We start from the raw sequence: 12,499 nt of genomic DNA on the forward strand, positions 1-12,499 counted from the left end.
TTAAGCATACTGTCTTGAATTTATTATGTCTAGCTTTGTTTCTATATTCGCTATACTGTTTTGTACTGACATTTATTTTGTTACTTTATTGAGTTTATTGTAAAAAATATGAAAAACCCAATAAAAATATATTTTTACAAAAATGCTTTTTTGTGATCAACCTATTTTCAGGCACATTAATAAAACTAAAATAATTAAATACATCAATTAGTATTTTAAAATTGCAGTCTAAGATGCTGCCTGTTTGCCAGGATTCAATTTTACATTTTACATTTGTGATTATGCAAATATGTTGGAATGGAAACTTGACAATTCAGAAAACTGATGCAGTTGTGCCTGGATTACTGCTAGTGTCCAAAGTGGAAATTCTACACGATTACATTTCTCATGCGAAAGAACCTTTCAGAATATAAGTTAGAGGGAAGAAGGAAAAGGCTTGCTCCTGATTTTCTGTATTTTTCAGATACAACTTGGAAGAAATCCTGAATCTGCCATTACAACCCCGTAAAACTATGGAGTGAAGAAGTGAGGATGGTGCAGTGTAGCAAAGACTGAACAGAATAGCTGTAAAATGCCTTAATGATCATGGGAAAGAAAACTGTGCACGTATCTTTACATCAGACAGAATTTATTGGCACCTGGAGAGCTTTCCAGTAAAACCAAATAATCTGTTGCATTTACGTTTTGATGTGTGCTGCGCTACTTATATGAAACTGAGCAGTTTGAGCTGCAGCTGAATATATCGCTATATGGTTCAACAAGCTGTCAGAATGACTGATGAATAACTGCTGTTGGTGTAAAAGCATGAATGAACTGGTGATAAATTACTCTACCCAATGACTGTGTAATAGTGGAAAAAGAGAAGGTGATGATCAGGCATTTATTTGTTTTTGGTCAGCTGGGGGTCTGCCACAGGCATTTACATACTGTTATTCTTGCTAAGCTCATCAGCTTCATGTCTCATTCCTATAGGTTCTTATCCTTACTGTTGGTCTATGGATGCCTTTTAGATCAGATACCAGTCTCTTATGATTTATCGTGCACTTTGTTCCAACTATGTGGCTGAAAGAAAAGAAATACATGATTCTCGCACTCTAAAAAAGTCAAAATAGAATTTTAAATGATTTTAAAAAATGTAATGGTGTAAGCAAGAGCCACTGAAGTTTACAGTGTGTTATGAGGACATTAACTGCCCGCAACAGCTCCTATTGAAGCATATGCCAGCAAGCACAGGATAACAATGCTCGGATGCAAAACCAAATGCTTAGGGATGCAGATCCTTAATGACTCCTGTTGCTCTACACCCTTCAGTACCTGCACCACACAACGCTTAGCTTTACAAGTTCTTGGCCAGCACGGTGGCACAGTGGTCAGCACTGCTGCCTATTGGCGCCAAGGTTCTGGGTTCGATCCCAGCCCCGGGTCACTGTCCATGTGGAGTTTATACATTCTCCCCGTGTGTACGTGGGGTTCGCCCCCACAATCCAAAGATGTGCAGCATAGGTGAATTGGCTAAATTGCCCCTTTATTGGAAAAAATGGATTGGGTACTCTAAAAATCTATTTAAAAAAAGGTTTACTAGCTCCTGCTTTGAGTTTGTGGTTGTTCAGATATGATAACGATTCTATCATTGCACCAGTAAGCAGGCAAATTCTCAAAATCAATGGTCAGTGTAAAAAAACAAAATATTACCATAGTGGAATTCTGAAATAAAAGAAAATGCTACAAATACTCAGCAGGTCTGGCAGCATTTACAGAGAGAGTACAATAAATAACATTGTGTGTTGTTGACCTTTGTTCAGAACCATTGTAATGAGAATTTCAGTAGGTTGACTGACGTTCCTCCCAGGATAGGTTTCATTAACTAGACCAAGCAAGCATGGTGTTTAGGAAGGTTTGCTGGCTATTGGAATTATTTATTGTTTGCTGGAATTAATGTTTGTTTAATGCAAGCCGATATTCAATGAGAAGTCTGGTGATGAGCTGCTGTTTAGCTATTTTTGATTTGACTGTAGTGTAGTGATCCATTATGGATGGCTCTTGTGAACAAAAGGCAACCAGCAGCAAAACCCCTGGTGTCAGTGTTACTGCATCAGAATCAGGGAAAATTAACATGAAAAAATGCTCAAATATTTGTGTTTACCAATGCTTGGGATATTTTGAGAATTACAAGTACAATGGGAAAGGAGTCACCTGCAGTTAGTGGCATCTTTCTCTCTGAACACGCTTTCTCCACAATATCTGGCAATCCACATAACAACAGGAACCTGACTGTGTAACAGTTACCCTGGTAAAATGCATCCCAGGGCTAAGCCTATTCTGAAAAACAGAAAACCTTTTTGGTGCCTCTTAGAAAAATCATAGAATTCCTACAGTGCAGAAGGAGGCCATTCGGCCTATCACATCTGCACTGGCCCTCTGAAAGCACATTCCACCCAAGCCCACTCCCCATTGTCCCTTAACCTAATCAACACATCCATGGCTACTAAGAGGCAAGTTAGCATGACCGATCCACCTAACCTGCACACCTTTGAAATATGGGACGAAATTGGAGCACCTGGAGGAAACCTACGCAGACATGGGGAGAACGTGTAGACTCCATATAGACAGTCACCCAAGGCCGCAATTGAACACGAGTCCCTGGTGCTGTGAGGCAGCAGTGCTAACCACTATTCCACCATGCCGCCCTTGAATATGTTAGTGAAAGTGCTTTTTTAAGGAAATTTGTTGGTGTTAAGTGGGGAAGTTGTCAGGCTCAGTTTTGGTTTAGTTCTACATGTGACCTTTCTCCTTAAAGGAATAATTGAAGGACACCATCAAACAGCGACGCTAACCTTTTAAAAGTTGCCTTTCTGTGAAACCAAAGGGAACAGGCACACTCTATCGTACACTTCCAAAGACCTCTGTCGACCCATCCTCAACACCCATCCTATCCTCTTCCTTTTTCCAGTACTTACTGGAGGTCCAGTCTTGGTGTTGCAGTGGCTTAAGCCTGCTATCTGGTTGACCAGAGGTGCCCAGCATTAGGTGTTGTCAGCAGCTCTTTGAACTTATTAAAAGGAGACCTAAGGACCAATATTGTTTGGGCTTCAGACCTACATTTTTGGGAACAGGGATTGTTCGCTGCATCCTGTTCTTGCTGGTCTGGCAGTATTATCTAATTTGTAACTACAGAAAATCCAAAATTTGAAATCAATTTTTAAAAGCAACGGGTAGCAAAGGAGATATATCACAAAGTTGTCAAATACATACCATCACTGTGCAGCCACAGAGTCCTAGTCTACAATTCAGCCTTATTCATAATGCTTTATCTTCTGTTTATGGCTCAAAGTGTTTGCATAAGCAAATTGTGGCTTTCTATTTACCATGTGTATTGACATCCTTCCATCTACTAGAGATGATGGACATGCAGCAATCAATCCATGTGCTGATTAACATGTTGAACTTTCACAACTAATCTCAAATTACAGCATATTGCCTACAAGTGATTACTTGAGATGGCCACAACATTCTCTGGTCTCTTCTGAAAAGTTCCAATAACAGACCAATGAATACAGATTGAAACTACTTGGTCAGATTGATTTGCAGAAGCAACTTATTTTTTTTCAGGATGTGGGCATTGCTGGCTAGGCCAGCGTTTAGTGTGTATCTCTACTTACCCTCGAGTGCGTGGCGGTAAGCTGCCTTCTTGATCTGCTGCAGTCCATTTATGTAGGTACATCAATAGTGCTGTTAGGTTGTGAGTCCCAGGATTTTGATTCAAGGACAGTGAAGGTACAGAGATATAGTTCTAAGTCAGGATAATTTGTGGCTTGTAGGGAACATGCAGTGGTGGTGTTCCCATGCATCTGTTGTCCTTGTCCTTCTAGGTGGTAGTGGTCACAGATTTGGAAGGTACTGTCGAAGGAGTCTTGGTGCATTCCTGCAGTGTATGTGGTAGATGTCACTGTATGTAGGTGCTGGAGGGGACGAATATTAAAGGTGGATTTGGTGACAATCAAGTGGGCTGCCTTGTCCTGGATGTTTGCGAGCTTTGTGAGTGTTGTTGGAGCTGCACTCATCCAGGCACGTGGAGAGTATTCCATCGCACTCCTAACTTGTACCTTGTAGGTGTTAGACAGGCTATGGAGATTAGGGAGGTGAGATTACTCGCTGTAGAGGCTCTTAGCCTCTGACTATTCTTGTGGCCACAGTATTTATATGGCTGGTCTAGTTTAGTTTCTGGTCAATGGTAACATCCAGGATGTTGATTTTGGGGATTCAACAATGATGATGAACATTAAGGGTAGATGGTTAGATTCTCTCTCTTGTTAAAGATGGTCGTTGCCTGGCACTTATGAATGTTACTTGCCACTTATCTGGCAAAACTAAATGTAGCCCAGGGCCTGAATTTCCATGTTCCCACCCCTGCCTCTGTAGCCATCTGGGATGGCCACTTCCAGATTACAAAATGGATGTTTGCAAAGACTATAGGGATACATGGACAGTGCTATGAAAGCAGGCAGGCACAGAGCCTCGATGCGTATTGAGAAGGCAACTCCCAGACGAGACTGAAACTGTAGGACAATTAGCATATTGATGGCCCATCTCCGGGAACAAAGGAATAACATTCATGTAACTGATACTAAGGCAGACACCCTGGCGCCAGCAAGACACAAACAAAGCAAGGCCAATGGCCACCTAAGACATGCCCAGCCATCAGGGCACCCACCCCTTTATTGGTCGAGATCGATAACGATGATCAAGATGCAGTCCAATTAATTAGGGCCAAGTCCAAGGCCCGCCCAAAAGCGCGCGAAGCCCCTTCGGGTATAAGAAGAAGCCCCCGAGAGAGAATCGCTCTTTTGGACTCGGCTCTCGATGCGGAGAGACCCGTCCGCCAGCTGCACCAGAAGCAAGTAAGTCCAAGGTCAATGCTCGCCATCAGACGGACGACCTTAGCTGTTCTCCTGTTACACCTTTGCACCCAACAGCCTCAGATCCGAACAATGGCCATTGTTCCTCTGAGTGGGCACCCGAAGTTAAGTATAGACGTTAGCGTGAGAGATAGTTTAGTTTATGGTATTTGTGTATGAGTAGAGATTATTGTGTGTAAATAAATAGGATTGACTTTGAACTAACTAACCGGTGCATTGGTTCTTTGATCTGTATTCGGGTTTGAACCTTGTGGCGGTGTCAAAAGATACCTGGTGACTGTAGAGCAAAACATAATTAGGATTAAGGAAGGCGACCATATTTAGAGCCACATAAACAGAGCAACACCTCAAAACCACTGATGTGGAGATGCCGGCGTTGGACTGGGGTGGGCACTGTAGAAGCCTTACAACACCAGGTTAAAGTCCAACAGGTTTGTTTTGAATCACTAGCTTTCGGAGTGAAGCTCCTTTCGCAGGTCAAAATCCACTAGGTGGTGTAGGGGGGAGCCTCGGTCTTGCTGCATATGGATATGGGCTATTTCAGTATTTGGAGGCACAAATGGTGCTGAACATTGGGCAATCATCAGTGAACTCTTGACCTTATGGTGTGGGGAAGATAATTGATGAAACAACTAAATCATAAAACAAGTCAGTGAAACAGCAGAATAGTTTGGAATGATAATAACAAAACTTAGGTGTTCATCTTTTACAACAATAATCATAATTCGAAATGAGTATATTTTTATTCCCTCTCCCTTCAACCACTCATCTAACCTATACTTAAAAGTCGACATGGGTTAATTTTTAAACTTGTTGTCCTGGGGTAAAACTGGGTTGAGTCAACTCAGCTCTTTCTATTTGTTTAGTGGAAATAATTATCGTTTTTCCAGATGTTTCTGTAACAGTTTTAAGTTCTGCACTGTAAATTCTATGATCTAAGTTCCTTTGAGGCCTGGTGTTGATGGTGTAAGTTTCGGCAGAGTGATTTTGATGTCTAATGTTTCTCCAAAATGTTCGGACTGGTATAATGCAATGGTCATGAGTCAGTAGTCAAGTGAATAAAATGGCCTCCTCTAAGCTCCATTTCCCCATTCCACTACTATATGCTAAGTTAATATTTTGGATGGTTAGGGGTTATCCTCCTCTGAGTTTGTCCTCATTTTGAGGCAGTAAAAAGAGCAGAACAAGTTCTTGAACGCTATCTGCCTCAAATTCACTGTAAACGAAAAACTGCACTGCATTCTCCTCCCAACTAACTGCCAATCGTCTTCAGAACCCCCTCGCTGTATTTACTGTACTAAATGAGTCTCGGGGATAAAACCACTGCCGTCAAGCTATTCCCATCCATTTTGGCTTGAAGCACAAATTTCAGAATTTCGGGACAAAGTTTTGCCTAACCTATCCAATGGGAAACTGGTTATGCTTTATCAGCATTCATATGCAAGTTTTGACACGCTACCTGATTACAAGGAGGCAGCAAAGCCAATCCTAATCCTGTCCCACCTCTCGCTCTGTGCATATGTGCCCATTCAGTTGAGGTCATTCAATAGTCAGGAACATGGACCTTGGAGTGGATTTTCCCCATCAAAGTCCTGAGACATTATAGATAGATAGATAGATAGATAGAGAAATACAGCACAGAACAGGCCCTTCGGCCCACGATGTTGCGCCGAACTTTTGTCCGAGGTTAATCATAGAATTTTGGACAATTTTTCATGGCCAATCCACCCAACCTGCACATCTTTGGACTGTGGGAGGAAACCGGAGTACCCGGAGGAAACCCACGCAGTCACGGGGAGGACGTGCAGACTCCACACAGACAGTGACCCAAGTCGAAATCGAACTTGGGACCCTGTAGCTGTGAAGCAATTGTGCTTTCCACAATGCTACCGTGCTGCCCTTAAGAAGTTAACCAACACTCCATTATTCTACCCTAATCCAAGTACCTATCCAATAGCCGCTTGAAGGTCCCTAACTTTTCCGACTCAACTACTACCACAGGCAGTGCATTCCATGCCCCCACTACTCTCTGGGTAAAGAACCTTCCTCTGACATCCCCTCTATATCTTCCACCATTTATCTTAAATTTATGTCCCCTTGTAATGGTGTGTTCCACCCGGGGAAAAAGTCTCTGACTGTCTACTCTATCTATTCCCCTGATCATCTTATAAACCTCTATCAAGTCGCCCCTCATCCTTCTCCGTTCTAATGAGAAAAGGCCTAGCACCCTCAACCTTTCCTCGTATGACCTACTCTCCATTCCAGGCAACATCCTGGTAAATCTCCTTTGCACCTTTTCCAAAACTTCCACATCCTTCCTAAAATGAGGTGACCAGAACTGCACACAGTACTCCAAATGTGGCCTGACCAATGTTTTGTACAGCTGCATCATCACCTCACGGCTCTTAAATTCAATCCCTCTGCTAATGAACGCTAGCACACCATAGGCCTTCTTCACAGCTCTATCCACTTGAGTGGCAACTTTCAAAGAACTATGAACATAGACCCCAAGATCTCTCTGCTCCTCCACATTGCCAAGAACCCTACCATTTACCCTGTATTCCGCATTCAGATTTGTCCTTCCAAAATGGACAACCTCACACTTGTCAGGGTTAAACTCCATCTGCCACTTCTCAGCCCAGCTCTGCATTCTATCTATGTCTCTTTGAAGCCGACAACAGCCCTCCTCACTATCCACAACTCCACCAATCTTCGTATCATCTGCAAATTTACTGACCCACCCTTCAACTCCCTCATCCAAGTCGTTAATGAAAATCACAAACAGCAGAGGACCCAGAACTGATCCCTGTGGTACGCCACTGATAACTGGGCTCCAGGCTGAATATTTGCCATCCACCACCACTCTCTGTCTTCTATCGGTTAGCCAGTTTGTTATCCAACTGGCCAAATTTCCCACTATCCCATGCCTCCTTACTTTCTGCATAAGCCTACCATGGGGAACCTTATCAAATGCCTTACTAAAATCCATGTACACTACATCCACTGCTTTACCTTCATCCACATGCTTGGTCACCTCCTCAAAGAATTCAATAAGACTTGTAAGGCAAGACCTACCCCTCACAAATCCGTGCTGACTATCCCTAATCAAGCAATGCCTTTCCAGATGCTCAGAAATCCTATCCCTCAGTACCCTTTCCATTACTTTGCCTACCATCGAAGTAAGACTAACTGGCCTGTAATTCCCAGGGTTATCCCTATTCCCTTTTTTGAACAGGGGCACGACATTCGCCACTCTCCAATCCTCTGGTACAACCCCTGTTGACAGCGAGGACGAAAAGATCATTGCCAACGGCTCTGCAATTTCATTTCTTGCTTCCCATAGAATCCTTGGATATATCCCGTCAGGCCCAGGGGACTTGTCTATCCTCAAGTTTTTCAAAACGCGCAACACATCTTCCTTCCTGACAAGTATCTCCTCAAGCTTATCAGTCTGCTTCACGCTGTCCTCTCCAACAATATGGCCCCTCTCGTTTGTAAATACTGAAGAAAAATACTTGTTCAAGACCTCTCCTATCTCTTCAGACTCAATACACAATCTCCCGCTACTGTCCTTAATCGGACCTACCCTCGCTCTAGTCATTCTCATATTTCTCACATATGTGTAAAAGGCTTTGGGGTTTTCCTTGATCCTACCCGCCAAAGATTTTTCATGCCCTCTCTTAGCTCTCCTAATCCCTTTCTTCAGTTCCATCCTGGCTATCTTGTATCCCTCCAGCGCCCTGTCTGAACCTTGTTTCTTCAGCCTTACATAAGTCTCCTTCTTCCTCTTAACAAGACATTCAACCTCTCTTGTCAACCATGGTTCCCTCACTCGACCATCTCTTCCCTGCCTGACAGGGACATACATATCAAAGACACGCAGTACCTGTTCCTTGAACAAGTTCCACATTTCACTTGTGTCCTTCCCTGACAGCCTATGTTCCCAACTTCTGCACTTCAATTCTTGTCTGACAGCATTGTATTTACCCTTCCCCCAATTATAAACCTTGCCCTGTTGCTCGCACCTATCCCTCTCCATTACTAAAGTGAAAGTCACAGAATTGTGGTCACTACCTCCAAAATGCTCCCCCACTAACAAATCTATCACCTGCCCTCGTTCATTACCAAGTACTAAATCCAATATGGCCTCCCCTCTGGTCGGACAATCTACATACTGTGTTAGAAAAGCTTCCTGGACACACTGCACAAACACTACCCCATCCAAACTATTTGATCTAAAGAGTTTCCACTCAATGTTTGGGAAGTTGAAGTCGCCCATGACTACTACCCTGTGACTTCTGTTCCTCCACATCTCTGCTGCTATTGGGGGGCCTATAGAAAACTCCCAACAAGGTGACTGCTCCTTTCCTATTTCTAACTTCAACCCATATTACCTCAGTAGGCAGATCCCCCTCGAACTGCCTTTCTGCAGCTGTTATACTATCTCTAATTAACAATGCCACCCCCCCCACCTCTTTTACCATCCTCCCTAATCTTGTTGAAACATCTATAACCAGGGACCTCCAACAACCATTTCGGCCCCTCTTCTATCCAAGTTTCCGTGATGGCCACCACATCGTAGTCCCAAGTACAGATCCATGCCTTAAGTTCACCCACCTTATTCCTGATGCTTCTTGCATTAAAGTATACACACTTCAACCCATCTCCTTGCCTGCAAGTACTCTCCTTTGTCATTGTTACCTTCCCCACTGCATCACTACGTGCTTTGGCGTCCTGACTATCGTCTACCTTAGTTGCTGGACTACAGATCCGGTTCCCATTCCCCTGCCAAATTAGTTTAAACCCTCCCGAAGAGTACTAGAAAACCTCCCCCCCAGGATATTGGTGCCCCTCTGGTTCAGATGCAATTATGGACAGTTGTGTTCCACTACATAGCTCTTGAATCTAGTTACACAGCCTGCCATCACCAAGTGGCTTCGTTTTCAGTATGCCACTCATCTATAAATATGCCATGTACACAGGTTTGTATGTAAGTATGCATGCTGAATTGGTAAGCTGATGGATATCTGTCTTATAGGACCAACCAAATTTTATGAAAATAACATGCTAAGCACAGATACTTCTTTAATTTATTTGAAAACCTGAACTGCTGAACACGTGTACTAAACAACTGCCTGATTTAATTAAATAATATCGCATGTAAGAGATTTCCATTTTTGATCAATGTAATTATTTCAGTTAATCGGTTTGCTTTCCTTGCATTTCAGTCCCTTTACAAGTTCAAAGGAAGTCGATCCAAATTACCCATTTGACAATGGAAACAGTGCCAACTCCATTGAATTGGAGAGATATGCAAGTCAACACTGCCACAGCAGATCTACATCTGACATTGAAAACAGGGAAAAACAGCAGGCAAGAAGGAAACTCTACATTGCTGCTATTATTTGCCTGATATTTATGGTTGGAGAAGTTGTAGGTGAGTATGATGTTGTTAAATTGGAATTTTTTTTTTCAATTCTTCAGACTATTTTGCAAAATTATCCTCAGCCATTCATAAGCACCATCATAGAAACATAGAACATTACAGCGCAGTACATGCCCTTCGGCCCTCGATGTTGCGCCGACCTGTGAAACCCCTCTAAAGCCCATCTACACTATTCCCTATCGTCCATATGCCTATCCAATGACCATTTGAATGCGTTTAGTGTTGTCGAGTCCACTACTGTTGCAGGCAGGGCATTCCACGCCCTTACTACTCTCTGAGTAAAGAATCTACCTCTGACATCTGTCCTATATCTATCTCCCCTCAATTTTAAGCTATGTTCCCTTTGCTGGACATCACCATCTGAGGAAAAAGGGTCTCAATGTCCACCCTATCTAATCCGCTGATCATCTTGTATGCCTCAATTAAGTCACCTCTTAACCTCTTCTCTCTAACGAAAACAGCCTCAAGTCCTTCAGCCTTTCCTCGTAAGCTCTTCCCTCCATACCAGGCAGCATCCTTGTAAATCTCCTCTGTACTCTTTCCAATGCTTCCACATCCTTCCTATAATGCGGTGACCAGAACTGCACGCAATACTCCAAATGCGGCTGCACCAGAGTTTTGTACAACTGCAACATGACCTCATGGCTCCGAAACTCAATTCCTCTACCAATAAAAGCTAACACACCGTACGCCTTCTTAACAACCCTCTCAACCTGGGTGGCAACTTTCAGGGATCTATGGACATGGACACCGAGATCTCTCTGCTCGTCCACACAACCAAGAATCTTACCATTAGCCCAGTACTCTGTCTAGAATAGAACAGTACAGCACAGAACAGGCCCTTCGGCCCTCAATGTTGTGCCGAGCAATGATCACCCTACTTAAACCCACGTAACCCGTATACCCGTAACCCAACAATCCCCCCATTAACCTTACACTACGGGCAATTTTAGCATGGCCAATCCACCTAACCCGCACATCTTTGGACTGTGGGAGGAAACCGGAGCACCCGGAGGAAACCCACGCACACACGGGGAGGACGTGCAGACTCCACACAGACAGTGACCCAGCCGGGAATCGAACCTGGGACCACTGGAGCTGTGAAGCATTGATGCTAACCACCATGCTACCGTGAGGCCTGTCTTCCTGATATTCCTTCCAAAATGAATCACCTCACACTTTTCTGCATTAAACTCCATTTGCCACCTGTCAGCCCAGCTCTGCAGCTTATCTATGTCCCTCTGTAACTTGTAACATCCTTCTGCACTGTCCACAACTCCACCGACTTTAGTGTCATCTGCAAATTTACTCTCCCATCCTTCTACGCCCTCCTCCAGGTCATTTATAAAAATGACAAACAGCAGCGGCCCCAAAACAGATCCTTGTGGTACACCACTAGTAACTGGACAGCAGTCTGAACATTTCCCATCAACCACTACCCTTTGTCTTCTATCAGCTAGCCAATTTCTGATCCAAACTGCTAAATCACCCTGAATCCAATGCCTCTGTATTTTCTGCAATAGCCTACCATGGGGAACCTTATCAAACGCTTTACTGAAATCCATATACACCACATCAACTGCTTTACCCTCATCCACCTGTTTGGTCACCTTCTCGAATAACTCAATAAGGTTTGTGAGACACGTCCTACCCTTCACAAAACCATGTTGACTATCTCTAATCAAATTATTCCTTTCCAGATGATTATACATCCTATCTCTTATAAACCTTTCCAAGACTTTTCCCACAACAGAAGTAAGGCTCACTGGTCTATAGTTACCAGGGTTATCTCTACTCCCCTTCTTGAACAAGAGGACAACATTTGCTATCCTCCAGTCTTCTGGCACTATTCCTGTAGACAAAGATGACTTAAAGATCAAAGCCAAAGGCCCAGCCATCTCCTCCCTAGCTTCCCAGAGAATCCTAGGATAAATCCCATCCGGCCCAGGGGATTTATCTATTTTCACACTTTCCAGAATCGCTATCACCTCCTCCTTATGAACCTCACGCCCTTCTAGTCTAGTAGCCTGTATCTCAGCATTCTCCTCGACAACATTGTCTTTTTCCTGTGTGAATACGGACGAAAAATACTCATTTAGCACCTCTCCTATCTCCTCGGACTCCACGCTCAATTTCC

General features: G+C 43.5%; 1 protein-coding gene across 2 annotated transcripts in view; it reads left to right on the top strand.

Annotated features, from left to right (window-relative positions):
- The window catches only part of slc30a2 (solute carrier family 30 member 2), a 122,755-nt gene that overhangs the window by 19,258 nt on the left and 90,998 nt on the right, over nt 1-12,499 (top strand). For both annotated transcript variants that reach the window (XM_038800033.1, XM_038800034.1), the window contains exon 2: nt 10,145-10,353. In XM_038800033.1, the coding sequence (XP_038655961.1) occupies nt 10,145-10,353 (209 nt within the window). The remainder of the gene's footprint in view (nt 1-10,144; nt 10,354-12,499) is intronic.

This window comes from Scyliorhinus canicula, chromosome 6 (genome assembly GCF_902713615.1).
Source record: "Scyliorhinus canicula chromosome 6, sScyCan1.1, whole genome shotgun sequence".
NCBI lineage: Eukaryota > Metazoa > Chordata > Chondrichthyes > Carcharhiniformes > Scyliorhinidae > Scyliorhinus > Scyliorhinus canicula.